The sequence below is a fragment of the Pongo abelii genome, chromosome 17 (genome assembly GCF_028885655.2).
Source record: "Pongo abelii isolate AG06213 chromosome 17, NHGRI_mPonAbe1-v2.0_pri, whole genome shotgun sequence".
NCBI lineage: Eukaryota > Metazoa > Chordata > Mammalia > Primates > Hominidae > Pongo > Pongo abelii.
Window position 1 is genome coordinate 85066421 of NC_072002.2, and position 23831 is coordinate 85090251.

General features: G+C 35.8%; 1 protein-coding gene across 5 annotated transcripts in view; it reads right to left on the minus strand.

Annotated features, from left to right (window-relative positions):
* The window catches only part of RTTN (rotatin), a 204391-nt gene that overhangs the window by 36967 nt on the left and 143593 nt on the right, over window positions 1-23831 (minus strand). For all 5 annotated transcript variants that reach the window (XR_008516017.2, XM_024236082.3, XM_054538073.2 and 2 more), the window contains 5 exons: window positions 20243-20435; window positions 18117-18207; window positions 14505-14658; window positions 11476-11613; window positions 8069-8286 (listed from right to left, as the gene is read on the minus strand). Coding sequence is in view for 4 of the 5 variants with exons in the window: in XM_024236082.3 (XP_024091850.3) it covers window positions 8069-8286; window positions 11476-11613; window positions 14505-14658; window positions 18117-18207; window positions 20243-20435 (794 nt within the window). In the remaining variant the exon portion in view is untranslated. The remainder of the gene's footprint in view (window positions 1-8068; window positions 8287-11475; window positions 11614-14504; window positions 14659-18116; window positions 18208-20242; window positions 20436-23831) is intronic.

A 23831-nucleotide genomic window follows, 5' to 3' on the forward strand; every position in this document is an offset into this window, starting at 1 on the left:
TTTGCAAGCCTCATCATGGTAACCTCTTACCAAAAACGATACAAATGGAGACACAAAAACTAAGAAGAAATTAACATACCACCAAAGAAAATCATCTTCACTAAAAGAAAGACAGAAGGAATTAAAGAAGAATGAGATCACAAAACAATTAGAAAACAAATAACAGAACAGCAGAAGGCAGTCCCTACTTGTCAATAACAACATTGAATGTAAAATGGACTATGGACTAAACTCTACAATAAAAACACACAGAGTGGCTGAAGGGATGAAAAAACAACGCCCACTTATCTGTTGCCTACAACAAACATACTTCACCAATAAAAATATATACAGACTGAAAATAAAGGGATGGAAAAAGACATTCCATGCCAATGAAAACAAAAAAAAATTAGGAGTAGCTATAATTAGACAAAATAGATGTCAAAACAAAAACTGTAAGGGAGACAAAGAAGGTCATTATATAATGATAAGGGAGTCAATGCAGCAAGAGGATATAATGATTGTAAGTATAGACATACCCATCACTGGAGCACTGAGATATATAAAGCAAATATTAGAGCTGAAGAGAGAGAGAGATCTCAAGACAATAATGGCTGGAGACTTCAACACCCTACTTTCAGCATTGAACAGACAGATCTTCCAGACAGAAAATCACCAAAGAAACACTGGATTTAATCTGCACTAAAGACAAAACGGACCTAATAGATATTTACCAAACATTTCATCTAACGGCTGCAGAATACACATTCTTCTCCTCAGCATATGGATCATTCTGTAGGATATTCCATGTTAGGTTCACAAAACAAGTCTTAAAACATTCAAGAAATTGAAATAATATCAAGCATCTTCTATGACCAGAGTAGAATAAAACTGGAAATCAATAACAAGAGGAATTTTGGAAACTACACAAACATATGAAAATTAAACAATATGCTCCTGAGTGTCCAGTGGGTTAATGAAAATATTAAGGAGAAAATTGAAAAATTTATTGAAACAAATGATAATGGGGCCAGGCGTGGTGGCTCACGCCTTGTAATCCCAGCCCTTTAGGAGGCAAAGGTGGACGGATCACCTGAGGTCAGGAGTTCGAGACCAGTTTGGCCAATCAACATGTGAAAAATACAAAAATTAGCTGGGCACGGTGGCAAGCGCCTGTAATCCCAGCTACTTGGGAGGCTTGAGGCAGGAGAATCACTTGAACCTGGGAGGCAGAGGTTGCAGTGAGCTGAGATCGTGCCACACTGCACTCCAGCCTGGGTGACAGAGTGAGACTCTGTCTCAAAAATAAATAAATAAATAAAAATAAAAAATAAAATAAAAATATATGTAGCAATTGGAGGCAGGGTTGGGTCGGAGTTAAGACTCCTAAGGAAATAGTTGTGTGCACAGATATGTCTTTTATTCCCTCCTGAAATCCCATTAAAATGACAAAAATGGGATTACACACACATACACACATACACACACACACACACACACACACACACACGCCTGAAAATGAGAAAGCAGTATTGGATGAGTGGCAAGCTATTAGGCTTGGGAACCCTGAATTCTAAGTGGTGAGTGGGGAAAGCTGAAAACTACCCCAGTTTATCCACTGAATTGCCCAAGGCTGAAGAAATTTAGCACCAAGTATCCCTGGATGTGAGGATGAGGGAGGATTGCTTAAAGTCTCTAAAATGCAGTTACATGCCCAGACCTGCCTGCCAGCCACCAATTTCTATGTAACTAAGCCACTCTTCCTCCCAGTCATTGCAAAATCCTGGATGTTTAGTCTCCAGAGAGGATAAATTAGGATTCTGAACTGGCAGAGACGCGAACATTTGTGGGCAAGAGTATTCTACTAAAACCTTTGAAGGATTAAGTGAAATTGTGCAAACTAAATTCTGAGACCTCAGCTGTCGTCTCCTACTTGGCTACATAACATTTGGCAGTTGGGTTTTCACCTCCAGGAAAGAGATCAGAAGACCATTCTCCAGGGAATCTGATAAGCCCCAGAAGACAAGCCTACAAAATAACCCCCATTGGTCCCCTTGGACAGCAATTGACAAGTTGCACTCATATGCTCAGGGAAGTCAATCTGCTTTGAGTTTCCCAGTCTTAAATAGAGCACACAATCAAGATTACCAGACACCAAGAAAAGCTGCCAAACAGAGAAGAAAGACTAAAATAAATAGAGGAAAAGACAGCAAAGAAAGATTACATAGGGAAAAAAAAAAAAAAACTTCATAGGAGTTCCAAATGTACAGAGCATACAAAGTACAGGGAATGTCTCTGAAGTAATTTAGAAAGCATGGTTTATAGATGGAAAGAATCCCCAAGAGAGCCCAGTACAATTGCTAAAGCAGATCCAAACCTGGATGCTTCATCTAAACATTTTAGAATATGAGAAAAAAGAAAGATTCTAAAAACTTCCAGGAAGAGAAAAACCAAGAATTCTAAGGGCTTCGGAATTTTCTTTTTTTGAGATGACTTGCTCTGTCGCCCAGGCTGGAGTGCAGTGGCACGATCTCTGCTCACTGCAAGCTCCGCCTCGCGGGTTCACACCATTCTCCTGCCTCAGCCTCCCGAGTAGCTGGGACTACAGGTGCCCGCCGCCACGCCTGGCTAATTTTTTTGTATTTTTAGTAGAGATGGGGTTTTACCGTGTTAGCCCGTGTTAGCCAGGATGGTCTCGATCTCCTGACCTCGTGATCCGCCCGCCTCAGCCTCCCAAAGTGCTGGGATTACAGGCATGAGCCACCGCGCCCAGTAATTCTGAGTAGAGAATTACTCAGAATTCTCTATAGTAACATTTGGAATTAAAAAGAACAGACGATGGCTTCTAAATTCTGAAGTAAATGATTTCCAATCCAGAATTCTCACTAGCCTAACTATAAATTACATGTAAGGGAGATAAAGACTTTCAGTCACTTAGATCTCAAAAGACCTCCTCGGTATCTTTTCTCTGAAAGCTAAGGGAGAAGAGACTCTAAGCAAAAATGAAGAGAAGGAGAGAAGGCCACAGGAGATGGGAGACTGCATGCGGGATGCAGGAGACTGCACCTAGCACAGAGGTAAAGGAATTCCTGGAACCAGGTGAATGGATATCTCAGGACCACAGGAGACTGCACCTAGCACAGAGGTAAAGGAATTCCCGGAAACAGGTGAATGGATATCCCAGGATGACAACAGGCACCAAGTAGGTTAGAAGGAACTGGGAAGAGATTTCTTCCAAAAGATGAAGCGATGAAGTTCTGACAATTCTGAACACACTGAGAGGATATTTAATTCTGGCAAAGAGCATGGAGTTTATAAGTGATAACAGGAAAGTCAGCACGTTTTAAAATAATACAATAATTACCTCTAAGGCAAACAAAAGCTGTGCAAGAAAAGAAAGTTAAACACTCTGCAACACGGTTCAATTGTGTGTAACACTGTCATAAATTTAATACCATTCACGCTGCCTATTCTCTAATTGGCATTATGGTATACCAATATTAGGAGAATGAGAAGGGAACCCATTTTGGCAGGGTAGGTGGGTGAGGCATGAAAAAAAAGCTAAAGTCTCATTTTCCATAGTAGGAATTCAACAGATAATATCTAAAACTGAATAATCAAGACAAAAAATATAAGCATGTTATTTAGAGACATGAAAGAGAAGCTATAAAAAGTAGCTGAATGAGGTATAAGTGGTCACCTCTGAGAAAATGAGGAATGAAGGCAGAAATCTCCTACTTTTAGTAAAAACTTACAGATAGAACTGTTTGGTTCTCTAAAACGTGTACATGGTAAAAATGAAATCAAAGCCCCAAACCAAAACCAAAAAAACAAAAAGGAAACAAACAGGATTAACCTATGGTAAATTCATATACTTTCCAACATATACTGAAGGAAAGGCTGGAGTGAAGAACTGACTTTCTATCAGTTTCCATACAGTACTTACTGCAGACTGAAAAGCAGTCTGAGCATCTCTGCAAAGAGCAAGTGGACACAACGGAAGTGTGAGGAGCCTGGAGGCAGCAAGGCTGAGAATAAACTCAAGCAACAGATAACTATCTCCTAGATGATGCAAATATACAAAAAGAGAAAAAGAAATCAAGATGATACAGAGCAAGACATAATGTCTTTTCATCAACCAAAATTCATTTAAATGTCATGCTCTTTCTAGATTAATCCCTTCTGTACATTTAAGTGATGTAGGGTATTCTAGGTCAAGACTTCCTTGCTTTCTTTCCAAAAGGTACTTAATGTAAAAAATAGGCTTTTTAATTACAGTGAACATTCATCAACACAACGGTATCTTAAATATATAAGCCCTCCTTTCAACAGATTTACCCTTGAATTTTACCATTCACTAAATGTGAGCACAAAATACATCTAAAATAAGACGCAAGAGTTCCTCATTTGCATTACTACTTTTAGATATCAGATCAAATATAAGGAGCAAAATTAATTCATTATCTCAATTGATTAATACATCAATTATAGACGAAATCTACTACATATAGAGAGATTTTTATTGATCTTGTTATCTATATGTATTTGCAAATAAAACATATTGAGCACAGTACGCCCCCTTATCCTTGAGGGATCCATTCCAACACCCCCAGTGAATACCTAAAACCATGAATAGTACCCAACTCCCTATATTCTAAGTTTCATTCGTATATATATGTAACTACAATAAAGTTTAATTTATAAATTAGGCAGGTAGGAGATTAACAATAATAATAACAGAATAGTATAATAAAAATTATGTGATTGCGGCCTCTCTCTCTCTAAAATATCTTACTACAATGCACTCATCCTTCTTCGTCTTGTGATTCATCAGTCTGATAACCAAGATGGCTATACTAAGTGATGAATGGGCACATATCATATGCAGCATGGGTAAGCTAGACATAGGGTGATTCATGTCCCGGGGGGAGACAGAGCAATATTTCATCATACTACTCAGAATGGCATGCAATTTAAGACGTAAGAATTGTGTATTTCTGGAATTTTCCATTTAATATTTTTGGACTACAGTCAACCATGGGTAACTGAAGCCATAAAAGGCAAAACTACAGATAAGAGGAGACTACTGTATCTTCATAAACTAGGGAAGGTAAAATCTCCACTAAGTCAAATGTGTTCAGTATTTTATGGACAAAAGACAGCTGAATATTTCTTAGAAAATGTTCAAAGTCTGAAACCACCTCAAAATGGACTTACAAAAAAACACTTACACATGACTAAAGATGTAAGTATGAATACTTTCAACATGTATCCCCTATGGGATAGTGCTATAAAGTACCATTTAAAAGCTAACTCTGCCCAGACATTTTAATTGAAGTTCCAATACAGTAATTTGTTAGGAGGATGGAGATTTTAGAGGCAGCTGAAACTTAGTTATAATGTAATAAAAGCCTATTATTTTGCACTTGAAGAACTGAATCACAAGAAGTTAAGTGATTTGCCTAAGGTCCCATATCGAATGTTTTTTGAGTATGACTTTACAGAAAACTTAAATAGACCTTTGAAAGACATCAATTTTAGAATATAATTTCTTCAGATAATTTAAAGACTGTAGTTTACTTTGCTTCATATAGCACCTGGCCCAAACCACAGCCTCCATGGACATATAGTAAGCTACATTTATTACTTAGCAAAAGTAATGTTGCTGTTGAATGTATTCTAATAATATTTGAATTCACATATCCTATTTCTATAGGGCAAAGAAAACAGTGTTTGTAATTTAATAGGCCCATTAACTGTCCCAACTTATATTAGGTACACATTTTGTCATAAGTGTGCCAGGAGTATACTTCCTCTCTTTACTTTCTTTGTCTTAAACTTGCCTGTGCCTTTCTAACAGATGTCATGTATCCAAATTCTACTGCTTACACGAACACAAACAGTATGATTTATTAGGAAACATGGTTTAAATAATTGGTTAATGTATCCATACCCTCACAAAATACATGTTTTGTAATTCAGAAGAAATAAAGAGGAAAATTAGCTAGTCATTACGAAAATCATTGAGATATTCTGTGACTGTAGGCTATCTCATTTTCTTTGTCCAAAAAGGTAACAAAAAAAATATAAACAAAAGCTTTGATAAAGAATAATATTACAAAGTATTAGGTAAAAATAAGGACAAGGTAAATTTCACAAATTCCTCTAGCACAGATTTTTTTTTCCTGTGTATACTACTATAAACTGATTCATTATCCTACATGGATCCATATGTATCATGAGTTTCATCAAAGATCCTTGAAACACAGCACCACAAACAACATTAAAGAGTTGGGAAATAAAATAGCCCTGGCTTTGCCTGGCTGGAAGTCTTTAAATTTCCCAGGTCCAGGAGGATTGGTTGCAGGACACCCACAGTCATCCATGCAGAGCCAGGTTCCCACAGCTATTGCCATTTTGGCCTCAGCAGGGAGGGCAGGGCCCAGCACACTGCCATCACTGCACTCAGTCCTCTGAGTGAAGTCACTGAAATTCTCTGAGGAGCAAAGTGTGTCAGCAAGAGCAAAACCCTTTCCCCAAGCAGTACCGTGCTCCAACCAAAGCCAAAGTTAGGAAATTTATAATTAAATTAGATAGGGGTTGCAGTTGGGAGACTTTTGAAAAGGTTTGAATTTTCCTCCTTACAACATTCTTTAAAGTGCAAAACTGGAGACTCAGTTAATCATTGGGAAATAAAGTCTGTTGTTCTGACGGGGAATGAGAAAACTGGGACAACGTCCAGTTTTTGTTTTCAACTAAGAAAATTTGAGTGAACTGACAGTGAGGTAGTAGGTACAGGAAAGCTATGGCCTCCCAAGAATAAGAGGCTTTTAGAGAAATGCTTTGAGGAACTCTTCTCCCCTAGAGCTGTATCCAGGCTTCTGAAGGCACTGCTGGAGATGGATGAGAAAATGGGGGATGCCTTAACAGGCTTCTTATCTATGCTGGAAAGGCAACCAGATTCTGTAGCACAAGGGAGACAAAGTCCCCTGAGGAGCCCTGTGACACTCTCCACAGGACAGCTCCTGGGTGAACCAGGAAGCATTTTCTTCTCTCTTACTGGCAATCCTTTCCGCATCTCAACATAATCAAGCCTTGTGCTCAAAATGCACCAGCAGTCATACCAGAAATATCTGCATGACCACGACTCTCACAGGCAAAGAAGTGGGTAAAAATCTCCAAATTCTAAGCAACAAAGGGACTATAACAAATCAGCACAGGAACAATCTTCTAAGCAACAAAGGAACTATAACAAATCAGCACAGAGACAATCTGTCTTTGCCAAACGTGGCTGGCTGATTGGGAAGCTGAAGCAAATTCTTCAATAAACAATTCTACTACTTTTCTACCTTTCAGTGAGAAGACAAAAATCATAAAACCACATGATTAAAAAGAATAATTCTAAATACTGAAAAATCTAAAAATATTCCTATTGGTAAAGAACAATGTACAACTTTAACTTAGTAAACACACAGTGTTTAAAAAATTACTAATCTACTTATAAAATAAGACTTTAGTGATTTTAGAATGTTTTCTGATTAACAAAATTCTTGACTCACATTTTAGACTGTAAACATAATTTTATAAGATAAAACAGGCAACAGGGCTTGGAAAGGGGGCATTTTCTTCCAAATGTGCCAGACAAGTCCACTTACTTATACATGTAACCAACCCCAAAAATCTGTGGTCCATTTATAGAAATCAAATGTCACTTAGAATATATTTTCAGAGACATAGATATATCTTTAAAATTACAATAAATTTTGAACCATAACTGCATTCCTAAAATATATCCATTTTGGTCATGATATGAAACACTGTTTTGATCAACTGTTAGATTTAGATTAGTAATATTTCACTTCAAATCTTTACATCATATTCACTGAAGAAACTGGTCAACATAAGTGGGTGGGGCTAAGGAGGAGATAGTTAATTTAACTTTATAAACTTCTGTATCATTTAAACAGTCATAATAAGCATTACTATTTCTTAATTTAAATGACTGAGACAGTTTTTAACAAGACCATGACTGAAAGTCAATTTATTTAAATGCTAAATAAAGCTTTTGAAAAACCAAGAAATGACGTACCTGAAGAATTACATCACTAAGTCGTTCTAGAGATTTCTGATTTTCCTGAGTGTCATCAAGAAGTGAAGCCACTGTTGGACTACAGCATAAATGTGTTTTGCTCTTAGCCTGGAGATGCCCTTTTGCTTCTTCGGTCAAGAGAATAGAAAGGAATTGCAAGCTGGCAGTATACAGGGCAGGACACGTGGCAGACAAGCCTGCACATTTGCAGAACATATCTAAAAGAATAATTTCAGATGTGAATGTTTGAAAATTTCTTCAAAATTCAACAAAAAGGAAATCCAATTGATTTTAAAGTAACTATACTCTGGATCATCTAGATTACCAATTGTATGATTGTGTTGCAACTTTTAAAGGAGCTGGTGCCAAACAGAACTTAAAAGCAAGACTTAGTATGCAGTGTTGGCACAACGTACAAACAAATATTTCATAGCAGTTCAGATAGCACATGAGTGGTCATGAACTGATTCACAAACTTAATACAGAGTGGAAAGAACAGGCCAAACACAAAGGAATTTACACTGAAACAGTCATTACTAATTCCCTGTTGAGAGAACTGACTTTGTTTAATCAAAATTACATGTGTTGTTTTACATTTTATAAACTTGAAAAATTGGATTTATAATTTTGTTTGATTTTATATTTTAGATTTATGCTTGTGTGAGAATTATAACCATAAAAATTTTTAGTTAGATTTTGGCTTGTACAAATTAAAGTTACATAAGAAAAATAAAGTAGTCAGCAGTAGGGTTTCATGAGAATTATGTTCATTTAAATGATGTCCAAGTATCAGTCAAGTTTGAGAAAAGACTCTTATAGATAACACAAGTTACAGAGTGACCCCGAGATGTTTTAAATGTATATGGGCATATGAGATGGAAATTGATTTAAAAAATAAACAAAAACCAAAAATAAAACCATGGCAAAAAAATCAATGATAATTGTTATTAATGTTTTCATTAACATTACTATTATGAAAACCATTTATGCAGTAAGTTACTTTTGATTAGTACTATTATTACATAAAACTGTACACATATTTTGAAGGAAGGTTTTGAATTTAATATGTATTTATTTTATCACTAGAGAAACAGTGTTAGATAAATAAGTTTAAGTCAGAGGTCAGCAAACTTTTTCTGTAAAGGGCCAAGTAGCTTTTTCACAACTATTCACCTCAACTGTTGTAGCATGAAAGCAGCCATATGCAATATGTAAATGAGTGTGGCTATGTTCCAATAAAACTTTATTTACCAAAACAAGCTGCAGGCCAGATTTATCTAATATGGGTAGCATCATGCTTTCTATTGATATTATTGGTGATTCAGGTGATAAACTAATTTTCCCCCAATAAATACAAGAAGAAAATCCCAATGTCTTAATCAGTCAATCTCTTTCAATTATTATGTTTTAAACAAAATAATGATATCCTACGTGGACACTGTACTCCATGGTAGACTCAGAACTTCTCAGAAAACTAACAATTCTGTTCCTTGTTAAACATGCATTTGCCATAATTCTTACTATCGCTTTGGTTAAAAATTGTATCATGCGTTTAAGTTTACTGAATGATCAAATGATAAAATAAATGTTAAAAAAAAATCAGTCAGTTGAATTAGCAGGTACTTTGGAAGCTTCAAATAACTCAATTTTGAGCAAGTTGTTTAAAAAGGTTACATAAATGTCAATTATGAATATTTATGTTAAAAAACAGCTTTTCTCTATGCTAAAATTTAGGAGGCTTCATGAAAAATTAAAGATTAGTTATTTTAAAATAATCATGTTTATTTTAGTGGGCAACTATCATGAAAAACATCTTATAAAAATAATTATACCATACTCTTGGCATTTCTGTACTATAAGAAAATTCTGATGTGATGAGAAAGTTATTTTTATCATAACTTTCCATGTTATCATGTATACTGGATTTTATATATGAAGATGTATCCACATACAATGTACATATGTCAGAAACAATACTGGTTTCTATACCAACACAGTAACATTTATCTCATTGTTTTATAATCATATCATATGTACCTTTATAAAACCACAGGCTTAAAACTGACAAATGGGATCTAAACTAAAGAGCGTCTGCACAGCAAAACAAACTATCATCACAGTGAACAGGCAACCTACACAATGGGAGAAAATTTTAGCCATCTATCCATCTGACAAAGGTCTAACATCCAGAATCTACAAGGAACTTAAACAAATTTACAAGAAAAAAACAAACCCCATCAAAAAGTGGGTGAAGGATATGAACAGACACTTCTCAAAAGATGACATTTATGCGGCCGACAAACATGAAAAATAACTCATCATCACTGGTCATTAGAGAAATGTAAATCAAAACCACAATGAGATACCATCTCACACCAGTTAGAATGGTAATTATTCAAAAGTCAGGAAACAACAGATGCTGGCGAGGATGTGGAGAAAATAGGAACACTTTTACACTGCTGGGGGGAGTATAAATTAGTTCAACCATTGTGGAAGACAGTGTGGCAATTCCTCAAGCATCTAGAACCAGAAATACCATTTGACCCAGCAATCCCATTACTGGGTATATACCTAAAGTTTTATAAATCATCCTACTATAAAGACAAATGCACACATATGTTTACTGTGGCACTGTTCACAATAGCAAAGACTTGGAACCAACCCAAATGCCCATCAATGACAGAGTGGATAAAGAAAATGCAGCACATATACACCAAGGAACATTATGCAGTCATAAAAAAAGAATGAGTTCATGTCCTTTCAGGTACATGGATGAAGCTGGAAGCCATCATTCTCAGCAAACTAACACAGGAACAGAAAACCAAACACTGCGTGTTCTCATTCACAAGTGAGAGATGAACAATGAGAACACATGGACCCAGGGAAGGGAACATCACACACCGTGTCGTGTCGGGGGATAAGAAGCAAGGGGAGGGAGAGCATTAGGACAAATACCTAATGCATGCGGGGCTTAAAACCTAGATGATGGGTTGATAGGTGCAGCAAACCACCATGGCACATGTATTCCTATGTAAAAAACCTGCACGTTCTGCACATGTATCCCAGAAGTTAAAGTAAAATTTTAAAAAACCAACAGTAGCCAATATAATGTTCTCAATAAAAGAGAGCTTCAGGGATGACATCTTTAAAAAGCTTAAAAAATAATAAAACCACAGGCTTTCCTAACTCGCTTTTATGTTATCTTAAAATGTGTTTCAATTTCTCGAAAATGCATTTTTGGGGGGCTCAAGAACACTGCAAATTTTTCAAAGCAATCACCCTGATATCTCTTTTATATGCCACGCCATAATTACTTAACTTTAGTGAATTTACGTATCTAAACAGGCAGAATCATTATCTCGTTTTATTAGCAGAAAGCCCCCCAGATTATGCGAGTATCTTCTTACCAATCGCCACTGTCCAGTGCTTGGCCAGGGCCACGGTAACAGACGGGAGTGTGACGGCACCGGCTTTCCTCAGGAGCATGGCCAGAAGATTAAATAAATGTGTCCATGTGTGATAAAAAGCTGATATTAACTCTTTATCTATAAAATTAAGCAAAACACTTCAAGTTATTAACACAAAGAAGGAAAAGAACCTTTCAAGATATAAAACTTACCACAGACACTTCATTACACTTAAAATGAGGGCTGTGCACTTATCAAATGAAGACAAATCTAATTCAGCATTATCCAAAATTTATTTCAATTAACTTCTTTTCCATTGCTTCTTAAGATATCTCCCCTCCACCCTCCTGCATATAAAGCCACACTCACAAACTCCCCTCTTATTAAAGCATACTCAAGAACAATCAGAAGGTGTGACAAACTAAATATTAAGCCATGACTGCAGAACTACATATTGGCACATTATAAAAATATGTCATTGTTTGTGCTGCTTTTGTCAGAGTAAGTTTTCCCCTAGTTCCTTTATCCCCTCCAGCAGCTTTGGGCAGGAGTGAAAGGAAAGCACAGTGTGCCAAGGTCAAGGTAGAAAAGAATTTCTTTGGAGAACCAAGAAAAGTATCATCCCACAAAGAAAAGTATGACACCAAAGAAGATTCTGCAGCTCTTCCTATGGCTAAGGATGTAGCAATTCTAGGATGAGGACCCATTTTCCCTTCTCTGCACTCAGGTAAATGGAAGCTGGAGAGCAGTCGCTGAGGACTCTCTCTGACCATGCCATCAGGAGGATTTGTCATCTTTCATGAAATTCCACTATAATGTAAACTTGATGGGACGTTAATCCCGAGGACATCCATCTAGGTGTACTTCAGCACCTATGAGGTACTTGAAAACTGCACCTTCCCCAGGGCAATCCTTGGTGTTTCTCAACCCTTTTGTCATTAGTGGCTCTCTAAAGAGTTTATTTTAGAAATATGTTTCCTCATTGCCATCCCCACAAGATTTTAATTCCACACATATACTGTATACCTCTTTATGTATTATATGTATATCTGTACTTTGTACATAAAAAGGCTAAGTATAGAGCTTACTGTTTTTATGCAATACAGGCGTAAGAATAGCCGAATAAAACATTTAAGCTGAAAATTAAATTAAAAATTAAAGACCTATTAACACCAAATTTAGCTTTGCACCTATACTTGCTGAATAACTTTTCATATAATTTATTTACTTATATATATATCATCACAATGTATCAATTTACATACATAAATTAGCAATTCGTGTAAATACATAATAGCAATATAATAAATTCTTATAAAATCATTTAACTTATTGTTTTCAGAAAAAATTTTAAAAACTTCTTAAAAAATATTTTTAGTGAACTTTTAAAACCTTTTGCTAGATATGAGAAAACAATTTTTAATTTAACTAGCTAATAGATGTACATTCAGATATTGACATTTTTTCCTTTCAGCACTTGATGTAATTAATGATGGGTTAAACAACTTTTATGTAATTAAATATATACTACTTTCATTTAATTTTCAAAGCTCAAATCATACAGAAAAGCAAGAGGATCAATAAAAAGCATTCACAAGGCAGCCAATAGCAGCCAAGATACACAGACCACCTTTTGCTTTATGACCTTGGGATCAAACAATCAACCAAAGGTCCTCCAGCTGCTGTCATCTATTCACCACAGTTTTGTGGCACTAGTCTTGCATACATCTTGTGTATCTTCCATGAACTCAACGTCAATGCTTCCCAAGGAATTCTCAAGAAAAACCAAGAAGAGAAATAGTAATAAGATTGTCTCAGGTAGAGCTGAGCTTTGGAAGCCTACAAACCATTTTAATTTCTAAGATGTTTTTGCCTCACCCTCTTCTCCCCAGAATCAATTTTCACTACTTAGGGATTGGGGGTGATATCACCTTGTTGAGCTTGTCCAGTCTAACCTAATAAGCTTAGTTAGGGTATCACTGCCACTTGTTGAATTTCTAAGGAATTACTATTCCTTTAACATCGATATCATTTTAACACTGATGAGATGCTGAGAACTGGCTTTGCTGGGTATCATAACACACTTCATTTTCCAGACCTAAAACCAAGTAAATCCATAGTTCAAATAAAACTGAAAGGCAAAGAGAATTACCAAATGGTCAATTACTTCATTATAAATGATTGTTTCCATTTTTAAAACAATTATATTAGATTTTGACAAAGATCCTACTTTGCTTTAATTTTCTCCACTAAGCATTACATTCAACTTTTCATCATAAAATATTTTCCCCTGGAAATACTTACAAAATACATAAAATACTTATAATATTGGAAATTATAAGTATTATAATTATAAAATACTTATAATATTGGAAATTATAAGTATTATAATTATAAAATACTTATAAGTATAATATTATATAAGTATAGTATAATTATGTACATATAATATATAATATAATATAATATAATTATATAAGTATATATTATATAAGTATAAAATTATATAATATAATATAATTATAATATAAGTATTGTAATTATAAAATACTTATAATACTGGAAATACTTATAAAATACATAAAATACATAAAATACTTTCCTCTGGAGATAACATTAGATCACAAAATATATATACATTTCAATAATTTCGGACCTTAGGAAATTTTTGATATATTCTAGATTGGCTTATACTTGTTATTAGGTATGTTTTATTAAGTTTTTGGCCTTAGCCATAGTTTATAAGAATAATTAATATCCAGAACTCACTGTACTTTCTAACATCACACAGAGAGCTTTGCCCCCATTTAAACTGAAAACTCAAAGGCAGTCCTTTATTATACTACACACGTGTCTTAATTGGTACCATTAAAAGGTATCCAAACTATACAACACATTATCAAAGCCTTCCAAAATACTAGCAAAAAGAAACTCAAAAAGTAACCTTCAAGTGAATATCTGAAACAGAGTAAGTTTTTTTTTTCTCAGTATTATTCACTTACATTCTAAACTAAAACAATTAAGCTTACCTAATACATCTTTGGTACATATGGTGAGAATTCCAATGATATTGGTGATAAGAGGTTTCACAAGCTCATCCTGAATCACAAGGTCAGGCTCCACCAATAAACATGACTGCAGAAGCCTGGACAAAGAGGATAGGTATTCCAGGAGAAAGGAAACCTGTTTGAAAAGGAGACAGGGTCAAATCAAACATGTCATATAAAAAGCCCATCTCAGTGATACAGTATTTTACTTTTGTAACACAATAAAAAATAAAATGTTAACCATAATTTTTCAAGATCTGAAATTAACACATAGCAGACAAAGCATTATTTTTCTCATAAGCATGTCATTAACAGCCATATTAATACTGTCAACTATACACCAAACAAAGCAATGTTTTCAAAGTCAAGTTTTGAATTCCATTTAAAGAAGTAAAGTCTTGGCCAGGTGTGGTGGCTAACACACCTGTACTGTAATGCCAGTCCTTTGAGAGGCCAGGGTGGGCAGATGGCTTGAGCCCAGGAGTTTGAGACCAGCCTGGGCAATACAGCGAGATCCTGTTTCCACAAAAAATATAAAAATTAGCTGGGCCTGCAGTCCCAGCTACTTGGGAGGCTGAGATGAGAGGACCACTTAAGCCCAGAAGGTAGAGGCTATAGTGAGCTGTGATCACACCACTGAACTCCAGCCTGGGTGACAGAGTAAAACCCTGTTTCAAAAGAAAAAAAAAGTCTCCATATTTTTCAAGTAGTCAAATTATGAAATCAATATTATGGAAGAAGTAGAAAAGTGTATAACAAAGCCATGAAGTCTATAATTTTGTAAAGAAAGAAAGATTACAAAAATACCCTTCAAAGTGCATAAGTGGGGGTGGGGGGAAGCTAGCCTAATAGCCTAGCTATTGCTACAAACAAAATGCAAATATGTTCTATTTTTGCCCTCAACATAAAAATACTATTATTAATTATAAAAGAAAAAATTAAATCATCTTCAATATTACCAACAAAACCATCTCTGGAATTTGCCTGATGCTAATATTGTTAAGTATTAACTGGCAAAAGTACTGTTCAGAAAAATAATCCTCTGAATATGTAACAATTAAAGAATGAGCTGTGATGTCTCATTTGTCCACTACCCTCAAGCAATGAGCCAGTTACATATAAGTGAATTTTATAAAGATATTCTGAAATCAGTCATTCTCTCTCTCTGTACACACACACACACACACACACACACACACACACTTTTTTTCCTCTCACTTTATTCCGGGGTTGTAAGAGTGTAATGAAGAGTCGAGAGCCTGTTGTAAATGTGTGGTGTATGTGTCTCTGAGGTCAATTGTCTCAGACTATTTACAAATAGTTCTGTCCTACTTATCCTGATGAATATGTCCTCCCTTTATCTAATCTGCCAACTTGCTTTATATAAAAGTGTAGGTGGCTCCAGGCTTCACAAACTCTTCAGTTTGTGAAATTTAATTTGTTTATTGCTGTGAAGTCTTGAGACTTCATATTACATTCTTACTCTACACTACTGAAATTATAGCAAGTCTAACCTTTGGATGTATGAAATATTACCATAAATAGATAAACCATGTCAGGTGAGGCAAGAAGTGTTATAGAGAAAAAGCTGAATTGCTAAAGATTCTTTTGTATATGATAACATTCAAGATTAAATAAAATATTAATATATTAAGAGTAGTTGATAAAGTAACTCTTTTTCTATGTATGGCCCTCTTCAAAAAAAATACCAACCAACTGACCACAAACTTTAATACATCGTACCTTTAGCAGAGTATAACCCCACCAGCAGGGCTCTGACCACGCCATCTGCCACAGGCACTCGCAGCCTGCTCCCTCACCTCCCCAGCTTTCTGCTTAAGTGTCACCTTCAGGAGGCCCCTCCCCTTGCTGACACACCCTTTTACCCATCCTCAATTACTTTTTTCCATACCATTTGTGACTATCTGATAAAATGCATTTTATTTACTTGTTCACTGTCTGTCTCCTGCATTTATGGCACAGACTCTACATGAGGAGAGATACTCATCTGCTTTGTTCAAAGATATATCACTAGCACCTAGAACAGAAACTGGTAAAGCAGAGGCTCAAGAATTTTCTGGAATGAGTGAATGATCTTATATAAATACCAAGAGCCCAGAAGCATTTAATCTACATAAGGCCAGCTAGTGCAGTGGTTAAGAATGTGGGCCCTGGAACTGACCTGCATAGGTTGGAATCTATGTCAGAGACCTTGGACAAGTCACTCAACTCTCTGGGCCTCAGGCATTTCCTTTATAAAATGACATTAATGATAAGTTCATGATTCTTGTGAAGATTACATGAATTAACAAAAACAAATACCCATAAATGTTTGCTACTGCTATTATTCATTCATCGCACAAGTATCAAGTGAGCACCTGTCATGAGACAAGCCCTGTGCCAGACACTCAGAACATAATGGAACATAACAGCCAGCAAGGTCCTGACTTCATGGAGCTGACTGTGCCCCTCTGGCCTCATCTTGCCCTCATAGATTCTGCTCCAGCCACTCCACCCTTCTTGCTGTTTCTTGGATAGGCCAAGTATACCCCAACCTCAGGGGTCTTGCAATGATCACAGGACTAGCTTCTTCACTAACTTCGGGTCCCACGTCACTGCCTAATCATCCTAAGCGGAACAGCTCTACCCTTCCTACTCTGACATCACTTCCTGTACCCTGCTTTAGTTTTTCTTCTGAGATGTCTATCATCTTCAGGCATATATGGATTTTCTAATTATCTATTCTCCCAACTTGAGGAAGGGTCTTTGTTTTATTCACTTGGAGAAGATCCAGGCACACGCAAGTACTCAACAAAGATTTGTTGGATGGAGAGCAGAAAAATGGAAGAGACAGTCATTATACAATAGGCATGCTCAGGTGAAAACACTGCACCAGGACAAGAGCTTCAAAGACCATGTGTGTAGCATTCCCAAACTTTGTAACGGGGTCTGTCTTATTCAGGACACATCTCAAAGCAAGAGATATTGGTCTACTTCACCTTTAATTCATCACCTCCCAAAAAAATCTTGTAGCCCTTCTTAAAATTTGATTTTGAAATAAAATTTCTGTTAGCAACAGCTATATAAATAATTGTTAAGCACGTTTTGTAAATAGATTCTAGCTATAGGCAAGAATTTAAAACAGTAAATATCTGTGAAAGAGCATGAATAAATCATTTTTATCAAATTGGGTTTTGAAAATACACATAACTTAGCCACCAAATATTTTAAAAACTTTAACTTTGGTGTAAATAACAGAGATAGCCTAAAATCACAGAAGCAGGAGGTGAACTATGCCAATGTCCCTCTTTATTAAAGTGGTGCTCCAAGATATCCAGACACTTGATCATACATTTAAAGCTGGCTAATGATGGAGTCAAGAATAGAATCTAGATCTTCAAATCCCACCGTCTTTTCTAACATCCAAACATGTCCCATATTAAAATTTTAAGTAACATATTTCAAATAATCTCATCATACCATGTATATTTTGAGAGGTTTTCATCCTTTTCGTATGACTAGTATCTCCTCAGCAAGATTTTTATTTTTGACACCTAACGTAAACAAACCCACAAACAGACTTGAGACGTTTACCTGAGCCTGAGTGTGTTCAGCTGGAGGTGATGAAGGCAGCAGGGATCTGAGTTCCTGGACACATGTCTGTATGAGGGTAGCATCTGCAATGCTGTGACGACCAGAAAAAGAAAATCCTTCAGAAGATTAGTATACTTTTTATTAAAGATTAAGAAATCAGAATTTGAAGTTTAAAGGTAACTCGAATACAATTCAAAAGAAAGGATATTTATAAGCAAAGAAAATGTTTATAAAAAGATATCTCAAAGAATTTCAAATTGTATCCTGGGTTACCTTCAAACAGAAAAATATCTTGTCAGAGAAAAGTGAGAAGCAAAGAGTTGTGAAGAAAATATCTAAGGAAACCTAATTAAAAGCAGAATAAAATATAATACAGCCCATTTGGAAAGAAAGCAAATGAGTAACAGGAACCTTGGTGGTTACTTTCCTAATAAAATAGCAAAAATACTGGCTAAAATAGCAAGAACACTGTTCATATTTAGAAAGTAAAAAACAAAATAAAGTAAAACAGGCCGGCTGCAGTGGCTCACGCCTGTAATCCCAGCACTTTGGGAGGCCAAGGTGGGTGGATCACCTGGGGTCAGGAGTTCGAGACCAGCTTGGCGAACATGGTGAAACCCCGTCTCTACTAAAAATACCAAAAATTCGCCAGGCGTGGTGGCAGATGCCTGTAATCCCAGCTACTCAGGAGGTTGAGACAGGAGAATTGCTTGAACCCGGGAGGCGGAGGTTGCAGTGAGCCGAGATCGCGCCATTGCACTCCAGCCTGGGCAACAAGAGTGAAACTGTGTCTCAAAAAGAAATAAAAATAAAAAAATAAATAAAGTAAAACAAGTAGGATTTTTTTTAAGTCAAAAATGAAAAACAGGTATGGAAATATGATAAGCCTTTGCCATAAAAGGTCTTTTAATGCCCCTGTGGCCTCAATGCCACATCAGACTCTTAGCTGACTCGTAAGAAGCAAAGAAGATCCTATCCCTAGAGCTCTATTGGTCATCTTCAGGCAGGAGCATTCAGGAAGGAAAGCCAACTGACTAGCAGTTACTTTTCCAATCCGAGGAGGCACAGTAAAAAAACGACCAATAAATATTAAGGCCAGAAGAAACTCATACCCCATTGCTTATCATACATGTTAAAGGAATAATTACAATTGAATGAGGTGAAACAAGGAATACTTCTTTTAGAGTTTATATTTTTTAGAGTTTTCTTAATATCCCAGAAAGAAAGAGAAGGCACTATGATTTGGCAAAAAGAAGGAAGACATTTCAGATGGTGAACGTTCAAAGTTAAAGGGACAGAGAGACAGAGAAATGCAAATAAACGTGTGGTCAAAAGGAGGTGGGTATGGTTAGCTAGAATAAACTGAACACCAGAAGAAAAGAGAAGTAATACTTAAGGGGGTATCCTAGATACCATCACTTTTAATTCTCACACTAACCCCATTAAATAGGTGTTAATGACACAGTAGGGATTAATTTCCCAAGGCTGCAAGCTACTGAGTGAATGAACTATAATTAGACCTTAGGTCAGCCTGAATTCAATATCTAGTCCTTTTCTACTATACTTTACGAGAAATTCAGAAAAATTATGTTACAGACTGATTAATATCAAATAAGTGAGTAATAAAAATTCAAAGAATTTTTCTTTGAATTTAATTTCTCTAAATTTTATCAGAATACTTTTTGATGAAAAGTTTAATTTCCCATAACAAAATAACTCCAAATGAATTTAACCAATAATTTTTCAACCCAGGGACATTATTCTGATATGACCACTAAAAAGATGAATTCCCAAAGTCCTTCACATCCATTAAGAATAGAGGATAGCACCATATTCCTTAAGTGTGCTGGAGGATAAATAAGGTTTAGAATCCATGAATTTTAGAAAGCAGGAGTTTTTCTTTGGCCTTAATAATTGAGATAACAAACTAATACAAGTGCTTTAATAGATGTAAAATAAAAACTATCAAGGCAATTCTGACAAAAGCAAAATCCTAGAGTTCAATGAGCCTAAAAAAGAATAAAGCTGTATTCCCAGGTCACATGAAATCTTATATCAAGTCATGAATACAGCTTGTGTAAATTTATCTCGACTAACATGCCTCTCTAGGAGTATTTATCTCTTACCTACAGAGAAGTTCTATGAGATGAACTTGTCGAAAAGCCTTTGCAGTGTCTCTGGGAGCAATCGTCAAGAGGTTGTCCAAGAGGCTGCACATTGCTGAAAGAAGAGATGGAGTAACAAAAACACACAGTTTGGGCAGGGGAGCAGAAAGAGATGAATCATGAGGTGGCCGTGGTGATGTACTTTCCTGGTGACCTATTATTGAAAATAAACATAAGAATTATTATTTTATTTACCTTACAGCTATGTACAATAGTCAAACGTTCTTATAATCATAGGAAAGTTCCTGAAAATGATAATGTATAGTTGGGGAATTGCCTTAGCTGCTTGGCTCATTTTAACCTTGAGGTTAGGGGTCAGGCTACCCCTACTACTCCTGACCTTCACCCTCCACCATGTATGGATGTAGATGTGTACACACGGACATTGTCGTATGCAGAAGAGACAAGTCAGAAAGCGCAGAACGTGACTTCATGCCCCAAGTATTCAGACACTGAGGAACAAACAGATGATTTACAATCCTTTTTCTGAAACTCGAGGGGCCAGAGGTGTGTCCAAATTCAAATAATCTTTAGGTTTTTTTCAGAGTAAAATCTTACTATTTTTATTATTTTTAATTTTTAATTATGGATATATAATCATTGTACATATTTATGGGGTACACATGATATTTTGATACAGGCATACTATGTGCAATGCTCAAATCAAGGTAACTGGGACATCCATCACCTCAAACATTTATCATTTCTTTGTGTTAGGAACATTCCAACTCCATTCTTTTAGTTATTTTGAAATATACAATAAATTATTGTTAACTATAGTTACCCTGTTGTGCTACTGAACACTAGATCTTATTCCTCCTAACTGTATTTTGTACCCACTAACCATCCCCTCTTTATCTCTGGCTCTCCACTCTTTAGCCTCTGGTAACCCTCATTCTACTCTCTATCTTCATGAGTTCAACTTTTTTTTTTTTTTTTTAGTTCCCAAATATGAGTTGCAATATTTGTCTTTCCGTGCCTGGCTTATTTCATTTAACACAATGGCCTCCAGTTCTATCCATGTTGCTGCAAATGACAGGACTTCATTCTTTTCTCTGAGTAATATTTCATTGTGTACATATATGGTTCATTTTCTTTATCCATTCATTTGCTGACGGAACTTAGACTGATTCCTTATCTTGGCTATCATGAATTGTGTTGCAATCAACATGGAAGTGCAGCTATCTCGTCAATATACTTTTTTTTTCTTTTAGATATATACTCAGCAGCTGGATTACTGGATCAGAGGGTAGGTTCTATTTTTAGTTTTTGAGGAACCTGCATACTGTTCTCCACAGTGGTTCCCAACAACACTGTATGAGAGCTCCCTTTTCTCCAAAATACTTTTAGACTTTAGAACAGTAATAAGGTAACTGCACTCTACATTAGTTAACACCTCCATTAACCTTTGAGCATTCCTTTACTTTCTGGCACAGCAAGATGTTCCAGGTTCATCTTGTTCTTTCCTCGCCCAAGCTCTAAAATTGGATATTTGTTCCAAAGTGTAGATTCCCTAAAGTGGAGAATGGAGTTTGGAAAGCAAGATTTGGGCACTAAATGTATACATTGCTATTTAGTGTGTCATTGTTTCTAAGCTAGAAAACGTGTGTGTATACACATACGCATGCACATACATACCCCTGGGCACATAAACATATATTTTATCTATGAGTTAAAAATCATTAATTTGCCTGTAATTCCAGAATTTTGTGAAGCTAGGGTAGGAGGATCACTTTAGGCAAGGAGTTCAAGATCAGCCTGAGCAACATAGAGAAACCTATCTCTACAAAAAGATTTAAAAATTAACCAGGCATGGCGGCACATTCCTTTAATACTGGCTACTCGGGATGAGGTGGGAGGATCACTTGAGCCCAGGAGGTCGCAACTGCAGTGAACTATGTATGATCACAGCACTGTACTCCAGCCTGGATGACAGAGTGAGACCTCATCTCTTAAAAAACAAAATAATTGATTCATACTGAAAGCTCCAAATATAATCCAACACTCCAAATATAATCCAACATTAAACATCTTCCTCCTTCCATATTTGTAATTTCTCTTATGTGATAGTAAAAAATCTGGCTTTCATTGTCTACAATATATTTACTTATTTGCCTTGCCTTATGAACACAATAAGTAGTTTCAGAATTCCTAACTAATAATACTGCAAAAAATAAAACTAGTAACTAGAGTTCAATGCTTGGTTACAGTTCTTTTTGCCAATAGTCTGAGGACTAAAGTCCTAAAAATATGTCTGAGAGTTACTGGGGTTACTTCCTCTCTTACTTCAATGCTATTCATGTGAAATGTAGCTGGATTAATTTGTTTGTATTCCATGTTATTGTTTCCCATTTTTGTTGATTTTATTTTTCTTTTCAGCAAGTAAAACATACATGGTTATAAAAGTCAACCTATACAAGAAGATACATGCAGAGAAGGGTCACTATCCCACCCCTCAATCTCCTCTACACTGTTCCCATCCTCTCTTATTTCCTAACTAACTCCCACCCGTTCTCATAATTAATCTCATTCATTTCCAGCTGTTCCTTCCTGTTTTCTTTCTACACAAATAGATACATGTATTTTAAATTTCCCCTTCTTTCATATGCAAAAGTAGAAAACTGTAAATATCATAAACTATAAATACTCTTTATCATTGTGCTTCTTTCTTCACTTGACAATATTTCCTAAAATTTGTTCTATATCTGTTTGAAGATATCCTCCCTTCTCCTTTTTTTTTTTTTTTTTTTTTTTTGGAGAAATGGTCTCTCTGTTGCCCAGGCTGGAGTCTGGTGCAATCATGGCTCACTGAAGCCTCAAAGCCTGGGTTCAAGTGATCCTCCCACCTCAGCCTCCTGAGTAGCTGAGACCACAGGTGTGTGCCACCATGCCTGGCTAATTTATTTTATATTTTGTAGAGATACAGTCTCACTATCGCGAGAAGTATCTCCCACCTCAGCCTCCAAAAGTTCTAGGATTATAGGTGTGAGCTCCTGTGCCCAGCCCCCTCTTTCTAATAGCTGTAGTTCTCCATTGTTATTTTAAAAATAAATTTTATTTATAAATAATTTTGTTATATGTTTATCATTATCTATATATTGTTATATATTTATTAAAAACTATCCTTCTACTTACAGGCATTTGTGTTGTTTCCATGTTTTATAATTACAAACAATGCTTGCTAAATTACCAAGTACATATGTATTTTTATATTGCTGGAGATAAATAAAAGAGAATTCCTAGAAGTGGAATTGTTTAATCAAAGGTAAATACATAGTTTTGTTATGTATTGCCAAATTCCCTTCCAAAATTATACTAATTTGCATTTTCTCTAACAATGTATGAAAGCGCTCATTTTCCACAGCCTCGCCAAAAGAATGTACTGCCAATACTTGATTGTTGGCAATTTAATAAATAAAAAAGTATCTTCGGGTAGTATTAATTTGTATAATATTTTTCCAAAGATAAAGGCTACTTTTAGGTCCTTTGTGAATTATCTTTTCATGTTTTCTGCTTACTTTTACATGAGAGTTTGTGTTCTTTTCCCCTC